At 46.0% G+C, this 17721-nt stretch overlaps 1 protein-coding gene across 7 annotated transcripts in view; it reads right to left on the reverse strand.

Moving 5' to 3' along the window:
- Positions 1-17721, reverse strand: part of LOC139240310 (cell adhesion molecule CEACAM5-like) — a 497355-nt gene that overhangs the window by 150115 nt on the left and 329519 nt on the right. For 6 of the 7 annotated variants that reach the window (XR_011588707.1, XM_070868773.1, XM_070868770.1 and 3 more), the window contains one exon: positions 3271-3588. Coding sequence is in view for 6 of the 7 variants with exons in the window: in XM_070868773.1 (XP_070724874.1) it covers positions 3271-3588 (318 nt within the window). In the remaining variant the exon portion in view is untranslated. Of the gene's footprint in view, positions 1-3270; positions 3589-3743; positions 3885-17721 lie in introns of those variants that run through there. The other variant, XM_070868777.1, reaches the window with a different exon arrangement.

Below are 17721 nucleotides of genomic sequence, written 5' to 3' on the forward strand. Positions count from 1 at the left end.
TTTCATACGCCATACCATTTAAATATGCATGGCACAAAGTTTACTGCAGTACCATAGAAACATAGACAATAGGCCATTCGGCCCTTCGAACCTGCACCAACAGTCAATATGATCATGGCTGATCATGCAACTTTAGTACCCCATTCCTGCTTTCTCTTCATACCCCTTGATCCCTTTAGCCATAAGGCCCACATCTAACTCCCTTTTGAATATATCTAATGAACTAGCCTCAACAACTTTCTGTGGTAGAGAATTCCATAGGTTCACGATTCTCTGAGTGAAGAAGTTTGTCCTCATCTCGGTACTAAATGGCTTACCCTTTATCCTTAGACTGTGACCCATGGTTTTGGACTCCCCCAACAATTGGGAACATTCTTCCTGCATCTAACCTTTTCAATCCCATCAGAATTTTATATATTTCTATGAGATCCCCTCTCATTCTTCTAAATTCCAGTGAATATAAGCCAAGTCGATCCAGTCTTTCTTCATACATCAGTCCTGCCGTCCCGCGAATCAGTCTGGTGAACCTTCGCTGCACTTCCTCAATAGCAAGAATGTCCTTCCTCAGGTTAGGAGACCAAAACTGTGCACAATACTCCAGGTGTGGCCTCACCAATGCCCTGTACAACTGTAGCAACACCTCCCTGCCCCTGTACTCAAATCCCCTTGCTATGAAGGCCAACATGCCATTTGCTTTCTTAACCGCCTGCTGCACCTGCATGCCAACCTTCAATGACTGATGTACCATGACACCCAGGTCTCGTTGCACTTCCCCTTTTCCTAATCTGTCACGATTCAGATAATATTCTGCCTTCCTGTTTTTTCCACCAAAGTGGATAATCTCACATTTATCTACATTGTACTGCATCTGCTATGCATTTGCCCACTCACCGAACCTGTCCAAGTCACCCTGCAACCTCTTAGCATCCTCCTCACAGCTCACACTGCCACCCAGCTTGTCATCCGCAAACTTGGAGATATTACACTCAATTCCTTCGTCTAAATCATTAAATGTATATTGTAAATAGCTGGGGTCCCAGCACTGAGCCCTGCGGCACTCCACTAGTCACTGCCTGCCATTCTGAAAAGGACCCATTTATCCTGACTCTCTGCTTCCTGTCTGCCAACCAGTTCTCTATCCACGTCAATACATTACCCCCAATACCATGTTCTTTAATTTTGCACAACAATCTCTTTTGATGGACCTTGTCAAAAGCCTTTGAAAGTCCAAATACACCACATCCACTGATTCTCTCTTGTCCACTCTACTAGTAACATCCTCAAAAAATTCTAGAAGATTGCAAGCATGATTTCCGCTTCATAAATCCATGCTGGACAAAGCCTGGGATTTTACGCTTCTGAGCTCCTGACTATGTCAACCATTGCTCAATGGGTAACATTCTCACCTCTCAGTTCGAAGGTTATGGGTTCAAATCGCAATCCAGAGACTTGAGCACAAAATCTAAGCTGACACTTCTGTTCAGTACTGAAAGAGTGCTGAACTGTCAGAGGTGCTGCCTTTAGGATGAGATGTTAAACCAAGACTGTGTTTGCCCTCTCAGGTGGATGTAAAAGATCCCAAATCACCAATGTTCCCTTTTAGCAGTGCGTCCTGTGGAGCAGCTTTTCAATGCAAAAACTACACATGCGCAGTATTTTGAATGGCCCATGCAGACGTTTAAAGGGTCTGCGCAGCAGTAAAAAAATTACAGGCAACACTGCACGGCACCATTCCAAAGAAGAACAAGGCAGTTCCCCCTGGTGTCCTGGCCAACATACATCCCTCAACCAAAACTAACATCATTAAAACAGATGATCTGGTCATTATCACATTGCTGTTTGCAGCAGCTTGCTGTGTGCAAATTGGCTGCTGTGTTTCCTGCATTACAATAATGACTACACTTCAAAAGAACTTTGTTGGCTGTAAATTGCTTTGGAACATCCTGAAATCGTGAATGATGGAATATAAATGTCGTTTGTTGTATTCCCTGTCAGAAAAAGCATGGGCTGAGGTGAGGAATTTTCGAATATGTGCTATGGCTACACATCAACCTATCGGTTGGCATAGTTCACCTGCACAACAAAGGCAAATTAACCTGACCCCGAGCTTCTGGTCGCCTGTCACTTTCATTCTCCGCCCACTCCCGCTCTGATCTCTCCGTTTTCGGCCTCTTACGCTGTTCCAGCAAAGCTCAATGTAAGCTCACAGAACAGCATTTAGACACTTCATAGCCTTCTGGATTCAACAGCAAGTTCAACAATTTCAGACCATAACCTCTGCACCATATTTTCCCACATGGCAGCTGTTGATGATTCAGCCATTTCCATTTACACCTCATCAAGACTCATCTTTTGTCCCTTAACTTGCCCCATTACTAGCTCATGTTGCCTTGCACCATCAACCCTTTTGTCTATCAATCTCCTCTGCGTTCCATCCTATCACAGACCTTCCCTTTTGTTCTTTCCTCCCCTCCCCCCTTTCCATACCTCGACACTTGCTTTAAAATCTGTTACATCTCTAAATTTTTCCAATTCTTACGACAGGTCATCGACATTGCACTGTGTCTTTCAGATGAGACGTTAAGAGAACAGAGGGGAACTCGGTTTAAGTGGACGTAAAAGCTCCCATGGCACCATTTCGAAGAACAGGGGAGTTATCCCAGTGTCCTGGCCAATATTTATCCTCCAATCAATATCACAAAAACAGATTATCTGGTCATTATCACATTGTTGTTTGTGGGAGTTTGCTATGTGCAAATTGGCTGCGCGTTTTCCACATTACAACAGTGACTAACTCCAAAAAGTACTCAATTGGCTATAAAGCGCTTTGGGATGTCCGATGGTCGTGAACGGCGCTATATAAATGCAAGTCTTTCTTTGAATTACGCTACACAACTTTAGTGTACTGACGAAACTTGCTGCGCTATAAACCAACTCGCAGATAAAGGAATATGTATATATATATTATCGCAGTCCAGTTGAGGCACCAACACTTTCTGGTCTGGTAGTACAATGTCTTCGTGGTTTGATGCAGGCGGGCGGCACCGATTCGGCAGGTACCTGAAACTGACAGCGGAATGTAATTCCAACCTGTTCATTATTTGTAATACCTGAATTTCCCCGATCGGAAAACACACCCGAACAAGTCAGTGATTATTGCAAACTATATGTGAATTATGCTGTAACATTTAGTGTGTTTTTATATTAAATTATCATACGAATAGAATACTAATTGAACAAATAATCCTCCAAAATAAACTTGTCACTCACCCAGTACATGCAGAGTGATGGTTGCTTTTGCTTGACCTGCGTCGCCTGTTAACATGGTAACAGTATACTCTCCACTGTCCGAAACTGTCACTGACATCAGCAGGAGTGATCCGTTCTGGGGGAAATATTCAACCCGTGTTCTGTACTTATCATTTATAATCGGTGTTCCAGTGGTCCACTGACCGATAAGTGTCGTCCCGAAGTTCCAGGTAATACTTATCGTCGGAACTGACGACAGCACTGAAAAAAATACGTTGTGTCCGACGGTCACATTTATCCGACTGTTTTCTGTCTGGATAGTTAAACCCTGGAGTTCAACTGAGGAAAGAAAATCACATTGAGGAGGAAGTAGAGAGAAACACTCAAACTCGACACAATATGTACATTTCTAAAGTGATACTAACGTCACCTCTTGCTGAGTCTGATTTTCTATGACAATCCCGAAAAGAAATGAAACGAAAAGTGGTCCTCACCCGCAGATATCAATAAGCAAACAGCTACCGCGGTAAGTGTCAGTGTTACCATCCTGAGAGAGCAGCGCCAGTCCCTGTTACACTCGGTGACTGACCCGCTCTTCCTGGTGCACAGAACAAGTCAGTTGAATCATTTACTAAAGCGGCAATGCTGATTGGACCGAGTGTTGTTCACCTGACTGGAAACTCTTTCCACAGATTCCAATCGATTCCAGCATTTGGAAAGAGGTGACCTGATAGGTCCAAGTCAGCATGGATTTGTGAAGGGGAAATCATGCTTGACAAATCTTCTGGAATTTTTTGAGGATGTTTCCAGTAGAGTGGACAAGGGAGAACCTGTTAATGTGGTATATTTGGACTTTCAGAAGGCTTTCGACAAGGTCCCACACAAGAGATTAATGTGCAAAGTTAAAGCACATGGGATTGGGGGTAGTGTGCTGACGTGGATTGAGAACCAGTTGTCAGACAGGAAGCAAAGAGTAGGAGTAAATGGGTACTTTTCAGAATGGCAGGCAGTGACTAGTGGGGCCCCAGCTGTTTACATTGTATATTAATGATTTAGATGAGGGGATTAAATGTAGTATCTCCAAATTTGCGGATGACACTAAGTTGGGTGGCAGTGTGAGCTGCGAGGAGGATGCTATGAGGCTGCAAAGTGACTTGGATAGGTTAGGTGAGTGGGCAAATGAATGGCAGATGAAGTATAATGTGGATAAATGTGAGGTTATCCACTTTGGTGGTCAAAACAGAGAGACAGACTATTATCTGAATGGTGACAGATTAGGAAAAGGGAAGGTGCAATGAGACCTGGGTGTCATGGTACATCAGTCATTGAAGGTTGGCATGCAGGTACAGCAGGCGGTTAAGAAAGCAAATGGCATGTTGGCCTTCATAGCGAGGGGATTTGAGTACAGGGGCAGGGAAGTGTTGCTACAGTTGTACAGGGCCTTGGTGAGGCCACACCTGGAGTATTGTGTACAGTTTTGGTCTCCTAACTTGAGGAAGGACATTCTTGCTATTGAGGGCGTGCAGCGAAGATTCACCAGACTGATTCCCTGGATAGTGGGACTGACCTATCAAGAAAGACTGAATCAACTGGGCTTGTATTCACTAGAGTTCAGAAGAATGAGAGGGGACCTCATAGAAACGTTTAAAATTCTGATGGGTTTAGACAGGTTAGATGCAGGAAGAATGTTCCCAATGTTGGGGAAGTCCAGAACCAGGGGTCACAGTCTAAGGATAAGGGGTAAGCCATTTAGGACCGAGATGAGGAGAAACTTCTTCACCCAGAGAGTGGTGAACCTGTGGAATTCTCTACCACAGAAAGTAGTTGAGGCCACTTCACTAAATATATTCAAAAGGGAGTTAGATGAAGTCCTTACTACTAGGGGGATCAAGGGGTATGGCAAGAAAGCAGGAAGGGGGTACTGAAGTTTCATGTTCAGCCATGAACTCATTGAATGGCGGTGCAGGCTAGAAGGGCTGAATGGCCTACTCCTGCACCTATTTTCTATGTTTCTATGTTTCTATAGTATTTACAGCACAGAAATAGACCTTCCGGCCCAACAGGCCCATGCAGGTGATATTTGGTCCACATGAACCCCCTCCCACCCTTCTAACCCCATCAACATTATCCCTCTATTTCTTTCTCCCTTATGTGTTCATCTGACTTCCCCTTAAATGCATCTATGCTAGTCACCTCATCTACTCCTTGTGGTAGCAAGTTCAGGATCATAAGTACTGTCTGGGTAAAGAAGTTGCTCCAGAATTCCTGATTGGATTTATTAGGGACTATTTTATATTTATGACCCCTGGTTCGGGTCTCTTCTGCAAGTGGAAACTTCTTCTCTACATCTACCCGATCAAACCCTTTCATAATTTTAAAGACCTCTGTGTTCACGTTTCTGAATAAAGAGCCCCAGCCTCTTCAACTTTCTTGACGCGAATACTCAGTTCTGGTATCATCCTTGTAAATCTTTGTTGCACTTTCTTCAGTGTGTCTCTATCCTTTTTATAATATGGAGACCAGAGGGCCGAAATTGTCCCTCCCAATAAAGTCTCTGGCCGCCTGAAAACAGTGGCCACAGGGCAAAGTGGAATGGCCGAAGACTCTCCGCGGAGAGGCCACCATCTTGTAAACTGCCCTTCATCAAGGTCGGAGCGGTGTAGGGGATCGCTCCATCTGTTTTCCCGCCACGGTGTGCACACTCCGATCCCTTACCGACAGCGGCGACCCCTTCCCGAAATTGCCCCATGGAAATATCCCTTTTGTAGAATTGTCCCGTGGGAGCGACGCCAGCACCGGCCGGTGCCTCCGACAGCTTTTTGTGTCGGTACACGCCTTGTTGGTCAGTGGCGTGGCAGCCTTTAAAGGGGAGGTAGCAGTGTGGGAGACGTCTAAAAATTAGAGCCAGACCTTTCAGGAGTGAAATTGGGAAACACATCTACACACAAAGAGTGGCAGAAGTTTGGAACTCTCTTCAGAAAATGGCAATTGATACTAGATCAGTTGTTCATTTTTAAATTGGAGATTGATAGCTTTTTGTGAACTAAAGGTTATAAGGAATATGAGCCAAACTATGGAGTTAGGTCGCAGATCAGCCATGATCTCATTGAATGGTGGAACAGGCTCGAGGGGTTCAATGGCCTACTCCTGTACCTATGTTCCTATCAGCTACTTTCATTTGAAATCTAGGATTTAATAAGCTTCCTGTGCAGAACGGCATTCTAGCCTATGTAGCATCACATCAAGGTAACCTGTTTAGAGTATCAGTGATATTTGAATACAGAGAATAGCGAAAGAATGGCGACAGCTATATATTTTGTTAACTATGATTAATAACCTATAATAATGCTATTATAATGACAAGCATATCAGGGTACGATTACAAGTGCAACAGCGCAGAACACAGACAGAAGAGCGTTACTACAGTGTCACTGGATGGAAACAGAGCTTGATTGCTTCTGGGTTGTAATGAAAGTGCCAAAGATTCATAAAATTAATATTTGTAATAAATAAGAGCAGTATCACAAGGACAATTGAATAGTTGCACGTAATGATGCGATTTAATACAAAGTTTACCAGTGAACACGTGAAAAATGCAACCTGAAGATTTGAAACAAGAAAGAAAGGACTTAATTTTATAGAATGCCTTTCTCAAACCTCAGGACGTCCCAAAGCGCTTTACAGAAAATGAAGTACTTTTGTAGCGCAGTCGCAGTTCTTATGCAGGAACCGAGGACACATTTTGTGCACAGCAAGGTCACATAAACAGCCACGAGATCAATGATCAGATAATCTGTTTTTTTCGTGATGGCTGAGGGATAAATATTGGCCAGGACACTGGGCTGAACCCCCCCCCCCACCCCTGCTCTTCTATTGAAATACTGCCATGGGATCTTTTCGAGAAAGCTGGCGGAGTTTGGTTTAATGTGGCAAACAACAGACGGCACATCCGACAGTGAAGCGTTCCACTGCATTGAGTTGTCAACCTAGATTTTTGTGCTCAAGTTCTTGGAGTGGAACTTGAGCCCATAACCTTCTGACTCAGAGGTAAGAACAGTACCACTGGGCCACAGCTGATCTGGAGCTCAGCCCCATTTACTCACTTTTAATCCATATCTCTTGATACCCTTAACATAAAGAGGTTGTATACACATTCCATTGATTGTGTTGTGTGATTGATTACATTAATAGACAACAGGAACATTAGAACAGTATCATGCTGCTCCCTCAGTGGGAGGGGATGGGGTCACAGCCAAAGATAATTTTATTTCATATATTCCTGGAAGTGCTGTGTTGCTCCATACCTCGGGCTCAATTTTCCCCAATGCTATTTTTGCGTATTGGAAGAGTTATGCCCATTTTTTGGGGGGCCCAACTCCGCCAAAAATTAACTTTAAAGTTTCCCGTTCTAATTTTTGAAATTGGTGTCGCGCAGCATGCACTAAGAAAAAAATTACATTTTCTGCGTGACTGGTATGGGCACGCCTGCCCAGTACACCTCCTGGTCTCCAGTCAGCCATTTTTAAAGAGTGTGAGAACTTTAATTCTGAGTGGCGTGTGAGAATTTTTATTCTGAGTGGAAAAAATCGGAGCTGCAATATGCAACGAGGCTCAAGGACCAAGAATTTCTTACAAGATGAAGTGGAGGCACTAATTACTGTAATAAGGCCAGATGGCATGAGCTGGACACCAGCAAAGGTCACATAAAAGTTTCACCAAAAGAAATGAAGAAACACTGGAACCAACTTTCACAAGATTGCTGTGCAATGGTGACCGCTGTGAGGTCCGAAAGCAAAAAGAAATGGCAGGACCTTGGTCAAACAGTTAGTGTAAGTGATATTTTCATTTATTCACTGGAATTTCAATTGTAAATGTGACCATTTGTATGTCCCACCCAGCAGAAAGATATCCTCTCTAAAAAGTTATATTTTCATCTTTGCAGAGGAAGGTGGCCCACAACAAAAGAGCGAGCACTCAAACAGGAGCAGGCCCGGCAAATCTGCACCCACTGACACCTGAGGAAGAGAGGGTCGCTGCTTTGATGGGTTCTGTCTGGAGAGAAGCAACCACCATTGTACAAGATTGGCCCACATTCGAGGGATGGGGTAAGTCTTGCAACTTCCACAGTCTGGCTTTGCTAAATGTTAAGTACTGCGCGGGCTAGCCATGCTTCGCTTCATGGGGTTGTCTCCATCTGCGACACTTCGGTTGATGCAATGTGCTATCATTCATCGTGGTCCTTCAAATCAGCCTGCTGCCTGCGCTGTGTGAGCCGACTCATGCCACCCACCCTGCCCCCTCCTCTGCTGCTAACCATTTGTCTGTTCTGTTATATTTTGAAAAGCTTGTGGCCAACCCTGACGAGGCTGAAGCCAATGCAGAAGAAGATCCAAACGGGGAGGAGCCTGATGAGGGGAATATCTTCCAATCCGAGTTTCCAGACCAAGAACATGGGGGTGAGGGGGAGGGAGAGGACGAAGCTCTCACTCACTCTGGAGGAAGTGCTGGTGCCACCCATCGAGGTGCCAACCCCTTTCCTGAGTGGTGCGAGTGTTGGGACATTTCATGGTTTCACACTGTCCGAGGCGGCAGATCCCAATGGGGTGCAGTGAGTCAAACCCAAGATCCCACTGTCCGAGGCGGCGGGTCCCAGAGGGGTGCAACGAGCCCCACCCAGGGCCCACTGTCCGAGGCTGCGGTCCCCAGTGGGGTGTAGCAAGCCTATCCAGGGCCCCACCATCTGAGGCTGCGGGTGCCAGTGGGGTGCAGCGAGCCACACCCAGAACCCCACTGTCCGAGGCTGTGGGTCCCAGTGAGGTGCGCCGAGCCACACCCAGGGCCCCACTGTCCGAGGCTGCGGGGCCCAGTCGGGTGCTGCGAGCCATACCTAGCGCCCCACCGTCCGAGGCTGCGGCTCCCAGTGGGGTGCAGCTAGCCTGAACCAGGGTGAAGAGGGGATGGAGAGCTCGACAACGAACTCCTGAGATGTCCAATGTAACAGATGTGGTTCCAATGAAGGCAATGAGTGGGGAGAGCATTGACCTGACCCGATCACTCCTGGACACCATCGGTGGGGTGGGTGGTGAGGTATCGGGACTGTCGGGAGAAGTAACAACACTCTCGTGAGAAATGGAAATATTGTCCGGGCATATTAGTGATGGAATGTCGCAGGTAGCTGATACACTGTCGGTGAACATCGAAACAGAGAAACATAGAAAATAGGTGCAGGAGTAGGCCATTCGGCCCTTCGAGCCTGCACCACTATTCAATAAGATCATGGCTGATCATTCACCTCAGTACCCCTTTCCTGCTTTCTCTCCATACTCCTTGATCTCTTTAGCCCTAAGGGCCATATCTAACTCACGCTTGAATATATCCAATGAACTGGCATCAACAATTTTCTGCGGTAGGGAATTCTACAGGTTAACAAGTTTCTCCTCATCTCAGTCCTAAATGGCTTACCCCTTATCCTTAGACTATGTCCCTGGTACTGGACTTCCCCAACATCGGGATCATTCTTCCTGCATCTAACTTGTCCAGTCCCGTCAGAATTTTATGTGTTTCTATGAGATCCCCTCTCATCCTTCTAAACTCCAGTGAATACAAGCCCAGTCGATCCAGTCTCTCTTCATATGTCAGTCCTGCCATCCCGGGAATCAGTCTGGTGAACCTTCGCTGCACTGCCTCAATAGTAAGAATATCCTTCCTCAGATTAGACCAAAACTGAAAACAATATTCCAGGTGAGGCCTCACCAAGGCCCTGCACAACTGCAGTAAAACCTCCCTGCTCCTATAGTCAAATCCCCTAGCTATGAAAGCCAACATACCATTTGCCTTCTTCACTGCCTGCTGTACCTGCATGCCAACTTTCAATGACTGATGTACCATGACACCCAAGTCTTGTTGCACCTCGCCTTTTCCTAATCTGCTGCCATTCAGATAATATTCTGCCTTCGTGTTTTTGCCACCAAGGTGGATAACCTCACATTTATCCACATTATGCTGCATGTGCCATGTGTTTGCCCACTCACCTAACCTGTCCAAATCCCCCTGCAGCCTTTTAGCATCCTCCTCACAACTCACATCGCCACCCAGCTAAGTATCATCTGCAAACTTGGAGATAATACACTCAATTCCCTCATCCAAATCATTAATGTATATTGTAAATAGCTGGGGTCCCAGCACTGAACCCTGCAGCACTCCACTAGTCACTGCCTGCCATTCTGAAAAAGACCCATTTATCCTGACTCTCTGCTTCCTGTCTGCCAACCAGTTCTCTATTCACGTCAGTACATAATCCCCAATACCATGTGCTTTAATTTTGCACATCAATCTCTTCTGTGGGACCTTGTCAAAAGCCTTTTGAAAGTCCAAATACACAACATCCACTGGTTCGCCCTTATCCACTCTACCAGTTACATTCTCAAAACATTCTCGAAGATTTGTCAAACAGGATTTACCTTTCATAAATCCATGCTGACTTGGACCGATCCTGTCACTTCTTTCCAAATGTGCTGCTATTTCATCTCTAATAATTGATTCCATCATTTTCCCCATTACTGATGTCAGGCTAATTGCCTGTTTTCTCTCTTCCTCCTTTCTTAAAAAGTGGTGTTACATTAGCTACTCTCCAGTCCATAGGAACCGATCCAGAGTCAATAGATTGTTGGAAAATGATCACCAAAATGCATCCACTATTTCTAGGGCTACTTCCTTAAGTACTCTGGGATGCAGACTATCAGGCCTCGGGGATTTATCGGCCTTCAATCCCATCAATTTCTCTCACACAATTTCCCGCCTAATAAGGATTTCCTTCAGTTCCTCCTTCTCACTCGACCCTCGGTCCCTTAGTATTCCGGGAAGGTTATTTGTGTCTTCTTTCGTGAAGACAGAACCAAAGTATTTGTTTAACTGGTCCGCCATTTCTTTGTTCCCCATTATAAATTCACCTGAATCTGACTGCAAGAGACCTACATTTGTTTTCACTAATCTTTTTCTCTTCACATATCTATAGAAGCTTTATCAGTCAGTTTTTATGTTCCCAGCAAGCTTCCTCTCATACTCTATTTTCCCCCTCCTAATTAAACCCTTTGTCCTCCTCTGCTGTATTATAAAATTCTCCCAGTCCTCAGGTTTGCTGCTTTTTCTGCCAAATTTATATGCCTCTTTCTTGGATTTAACACTATCCTTAATTTCCCTTGTTAGCCACAGTTGAGCCACCTTCCCCGTTTTATTTTTACTCCAGATAGGAATGTACAATTGTTGACGTTCACCCATATAATCTTAAAATTTTTGCCATTGCCTATCCACCGTCAACCCTTTAAGTGTCACTCCCCAGTCTATTCTAGCCAATTCACGTCTCATATCATCGAAGTTACCTTTCCTTAAGTTCAGGACCCTAGTCTCTGAATTAACTGTGTCACTCTCCAATCTAATAAAGAATTCTACCATATTATGGTCACTCTTCGCCAAGGGGCCTCGCATAACAAGATTGCCAATTAGTCTCTGCTCATTACACATCACCCAGTCTAGGATGGCCAGCCCTCGAGTTGGTTCCTCGACATATTGGTCTAGAAAACTTTCCCTAATACACTCCAGGAAATCCTCCTCCACCGCATTGCTACCAGTTTGGTTAGCCGAATCAATATGTAGATTAAAGTTGCCCTTGATAACTGCTGTACCTTTATTGCACACATCCCTAATTTCTTGTTTGATGCTGTCATCACTACTACTGTTTCGTGGTCTGTACACAACTCCCACTAGTGTTTTCTGCCCTTTGGTATTCCGTAGCTCCACCTATACCGATTCCACATCATCGAAGCTAATGTCCTTCCTTACTATTGCATTAATTTCCTCTTTAATCAGCAACGCCACCCCACCTCCTTTTCTTTTCTGTCTTTCCTTCCGAAATGTTTAATACCCCTGGATGTTGAGTTCCCAGCCTTGGTCACCCTGGATCCGTGTCTCTGTGATGCCAATTACATCATATCCGTTAACTGCTATCTGCGCAGCGAGGGAATGTCGGAGGTTGTTGATACACTGTCGGTGAATATTAGGGAGGGAATGTCGGAGGTAGTTGATACACTGTCGGTGAACATTCGGGAGGGAATGTCGCAGGTAGTTGATAGACTGTCGGTGAACATTAGGGAGGGAATGTCGTAGGTAGTTGATACACTGTCGGTGAACATTAAGGAGGGAATGTTGCTGGTAGCTGATAATGCTGTCGGTGAACATTCGGGAGAGAATGTCGCAGGTAGTTGATACACTGTCGATGAACATTAGGGAGGGAATGTCGCAGGTAGTTGATACACTGTCGATGAACATTAGGGAGGGAATGTCGCAGGTAGTTGATACACTGTCGGTGAACATTAGGGAGGGAATGTCGGAGGCAGTTGATACATTGTCGGTGAACATTAGGGAGGGAAGGTTGCTGGTAGTTGATAGACTGTCGGTGAACATTAGTGATGGAATGTTGCAGGTAGCTGATAATACTGTCGGTGAATATTAGGAAGGGAATGTTGCAGGTAGTTGATACACTGTCGGTGAACATTAGGGAGGGAATGTCGCAGGTAGTTGATACACTGTCGGTGAACATTAGGGAGGGAATGTCGGAGGTAGTTGATACACTGTCCGTGCACATTAGGGAGGGAATGTCGCAGGTAGCTGGTACACTGTCGGTGAACATTAGGGAGGGAATGTCGGAGGTAGTTGATACACTGTTGGTGAACATTGGGGAGGGAATGTCACAGGTAGTTGATGCACTGTCGGTGAACATTAGGGAGGGAATGTTGCAGGTAGTTGATACACTGTCGGTAAACATTAGGGAGGGAATGTCGGAGGTAGTTGAGATGTTGGGGGAACACATGAGGGAGGGAATGTCGGAGGTACCTGCTACAATAAGGGAACTTGCCCAGACCCTGCGGCCATTGATGGAATCAACTCCCACTCCAATCAATCCACAGACCAACCTCTCAAGAGGCCCAAGCCGGGCCTTCCACATTATCGCCAACCTGCGCCCCCCCCAACAAGATGTACGCATTACCCAAGATGCTCGAAAGAATAAGCTTGGTACCAACCCGAGAAACGCTGCGCCACTGACAACGGGCAAGGGTGGAATCACCAAGACCAAGCGCAGTCGGCGGTCTTAGAATAAGGTGGAGGAGAGATGGGTGCAGCCTTTGTTCGATGCTGCTGTTGTTGTTTTTGTTGTTACTGTTGTAACTGTTGTCAAGTTAAAAGTTTTTTATAAGTGATGTCAATTTACAAGTTTAAAAGCTTGTAAGTGATCTTAACTGAATAGTTTCAAGTTTGATACAAGAATATTTTTATTAAAGTTAAGTTAAGTACAAACAAGTGTAAACATTTTGAATAAAATATATCTTAAATTATAACAGAATCATTTGCATTATTTGTTCCATTATTAACACAACACAACATTACGGAACAGGTCCAAACTGTAAACAGTGTCCATTTGGAATAGTTGCCGCTAAGCCTTCAGGCAGCAAAGTGTTCAGGGATGAGCTGCCCACCCTCCTCTGCTGTCATGCTCCGGGTTCAGGTAGTTGTATGGCTTCCTCATCCTCCTTGTCCTCCTTCTCCTCATCATCTGTATCTTCCTCCTCATCATCAGCTACTCTCACCTCAGGTGGGTCTTCTACTACCAGCTGCTGCTGCTTCATGATGGCTAAGTTCTGCAGCATGCAGCAAACAACAGTGCCAATCTCAGGGGATTATTGCAAGTAGCCATGGAAATGCTGCTTCAAGATGCCAATGGTGCTCTCTATTATGTTCCGCATCGCAATGTGCGACATGTTATATTCCCGGTCAGCTTCCATCCAGGTTACGCATGGGGGCATCAAGAGCCAGGTGGCGAGGCTCTACCCTTTGTACCCCAGCAGCCAGCTCTGCACTTCTGGCTGCAGCTGAAACATTGGTAGATATAATGCTGTCGCGTAGGACGAAACCATCATGGATGCTCCCAGGGTAACTCGCATCAACTGCCATGATGTGATGCATGTCATCACAGATGAGCTGCACGTTCATGGAGTGAAAGCCTTTCTGTTCCTGTACAGCTCGGAATCCTCCAAAGGTGCTTACAAGGCAATATGGGTACAATCAATGCAGCCCTGTACCTTGGGGAAACCAGCAATTCTGGAGAGGCCCACAGCCCTGTGACGCATTGCCTGGGCGGACATGGGGAACTTGATGTAGTCATTCCTCCGGGCATATAGTGCAGTAGTCATCTGCCAGATGCAGATATGTGTTGCATGTTGAGAAATGGTGCACACATCCCCAGTTGTGGCCTGGAATGATCCAGATGCATAAAATCAAAGTGCAGCTGTAACCTTTACTTCAACTAACAAAGCAGTCCTCCTGACGCTTCTATGGTGCCGGTCTGCTTTTATTAACTCGTAGATCTTAGTTACAACTTTTTTGTGGAAACGCAGCCTTCTCGCACAGTCTGCCTCAATCAGGTGCAGGTATGAACGCCTGTCTCGTATACCTGATGTGGGTAAGGCCTCCTGCCCATCATCCTGGGTGCTTTTATGTTCCTCAGTTGATGCTGCCAAATCAATCTTCTCCTCCGCAGCACCATCATGCAGAAGGCTTGCACGAGATATGGCATTGTCAATATTGCCCCCGTAAGTTATACAGGTCTAGCATAACCTCCCTGCTCTTATATTCTATGCCTCGAATGTTGTAATGTAGGAAACCAGGAATATTCGGTGGTGCGTAAAATGGGTGTTAAATGCACTATTGCCCTTGTTCCAACCGGCAGTAAAAGTGAACATTCACCTCCTGCAATTTACTTTGAGGCATAGATAATTTATTCATTTATTCTAATTTTTATCATGGGATATGATGTTTGCACAATGTTCAGTTCCATTCACAACATCTCAGAAAATGAAGCAGTTCATGTCCGCATGCAGCAAGATCTGGACGACATTCAGGCTTCATTCGTGCCATGCAAGTGCCAGGCAATGACCATCTCCAACAAGCAAGAATCTAACCACATCCCATTGATATTCAATGGCATTACCATCACCAAGTCCCCCACCATCAACATCCTGGGGGTCAACATTGACCAGAAACATAACAGGGCCAGCCACATAAATAACATGGCAGCAAGAGCAGATCAGAGGCTGGGTATTCTACAGCGAGTGTCTCACCTCCTGACTCCCCAAAGCCTTTACACCATCTACAAGGCACAAGTCAGGAGTGTGAGGGAATACTGTCTACTTGGCTGGACGAGTGCAGCTCCAACAACAGTCAAGAAGCTCGACACCATCCAGAACAAAGCAGCAGCTTGATTGGCACCCTTTCCACCACCTTCAACATTCAATCCCATGACCACCGGCCACTGTTAGCGTGAATGTTTTCTCAGAAGAATCACTCAACACTCAGAGTCGGTTCCAACGCCAATGCGGCCTTTATTAACGCCAGCGGGGAGGAAGTCTCAGGACTGGATCCAGGCTTCTCTCCGCAGAACAACTCGGGTCAGTCCCTTCAGGGTACAATTATCCAGTGTCCCCCTCTGATTAGCCAACTGAGCTAAATGTGAACTGTCTATCCAATCGGGTACTTCCCCGTGTTGGATCTGGTCGAGATTATGGCGGATCTGTCCCACCATCCACAGACCATAAGCGTGACAGAATTGCCCCTGTCTTTGCTTTCCCGTATCTTCTTTTTCTCTATCAATGAGGTGGTTGATAGTTTTGGCGTGAGCCTCCAAGACTGAGATGCCATCCAACTGGATTTCGGCACCATCCTTTCCTAGCTTGGCTTGGTCTTCCTGGTTTTTTTCCACCCTCTCTAATAATCCCTTCATCAACCCTCTAAGCTGTTCCACCCTCATGTAACCCTTGTATATCTATCGAGTTCACTACGGAGGTCCCTGTATTGAAAACGGTAGCAACATCATTAACTATTTCCCTCTTTATTCTGGGGGCTGACCCCTGTCCCCGGAATCTACTGGCACCCATTGCATCGGCTGCCTGCTGCATTACAACTTTACTTAATACATTGTACATTTTCCTTAACTGTTCTGTACAGTATTCCGGCATCTGGATGCCTGAAATATTGATCAGGACAGGCACAATGTCATGTTTAACATTATCATACAATAATTCCCCTTCGTTGTACATTACAATCCCATTCTCTGGTCCCTTAGTAGTTATGCGACAAGGCAGTTCCTCGGGCAATGTAGTGGTTCTTATGGGGCGCGGTGTTGGGGGGGGTGAGAAACATACATACAATCATATTGCAGCCGCCCCCAACCCCTGGTCTGAGTCAATTTGAAGGGGCACTCCCCACCGTGGGATTATGTCGAATGCGAGAATCTGCGCTACCGTGGATGCTCCACAATCCCGGGTGGGAAAAACCTCAACCCACCTGGTAAACTGATCGATAATGACCAGGCAGTATTTCTTTCCCCGACTGTTGGGTAGGGGCCCTGTGAAATCAATTTGTAGATTCTCCCACAGGCCCTGGGACGTGTCTGATGTGCCATTTTAACCTTTATGGGTCTGCCTGGATTATGTTGTGCACATACTATGCAGCGCTGGCAATGTTTGGCTACATCTCGCCCTACCCCTGCCCACCACCAGTCTTTGAGCAGACGGCTCAGCATTCCATCTCGCCCAGTGTGGTCCGGCTCGTGGTGTAGCCGGAGTAGTTCGGTTTGGATTGAGGACGGGGCGACTACTTGTAATCCCTTTCTCCATACCCCGTCCTCCCCAATGCTAGCCCCCTTGCTTTCCCATTGTGACCGTTCCTCCGAGCTACTTACCTCCTGTACCTTATGGATTTTCAGCTCTCCTGGTCCTATCATGGCCACTTTAATTATCTGGGGCTCATCTTCTTGCACTGCGCTCCTAGCTGCTTGATCTGCCAGCATGTTTCCCCGCTGTTCCCTGATCTCTACCCTTTGATGCGCCTTGATCTTTACTACTGCTGCTGTCGCAGGTCTTTTAACGGCTTTTACCAATTCCCGAACTATATTCTCGTGTTTAATGTGTGTCCCCCCTGAAGTTATGTATCCACATCTACTCCAGGCTATCATGTCGTCGTGTACTACCCCGATTGTGTACCGGCTGTCAGTATAAACATTTATACGCTTCCCCTTTGCCCATTTGAGGGCTTCGGTCAGCGCTACCAGCTCCACCACTTGGGCGGACACTGTTCCTTCCAGTGCTCCTCGCAGGAGGGTGGCACCGTCCTGGTCTACCACGCCCCACCCGGTGCGGAATTGCTCGTCAATATATCGTCGGGACCCATCAACGTAAAGGGTTAAATCGGGGTCGCTCAGAGGTTCATCGGCTATTCCCCCTTCCGTTCCTTGGTCTATCTCAGTTTTGCAGCTATGGGGTTCACCTTCGGTCACTATTCCCTTCGCAGGATTAAAACCTATATCCCCGATTACTTGTATGGACTGGTCTTTGGGTAATAGTACTGCCTCCCAGGTAGCTCGTC

This window comes from Pristiophorus japonicus, chromosome 31, assembly GCF_044704955.1.
Source record: "Pristiophorus japonicus isolate sPriJap1 chromosome 31, sPriJap1.hap1, whole genome shotgun sequence".
NCBI lineage: Eukaryota > Metazoa > Chordata > Chondrichthyes > Pristiophoridae > Pristiophorus > Pristiophorus japonicus.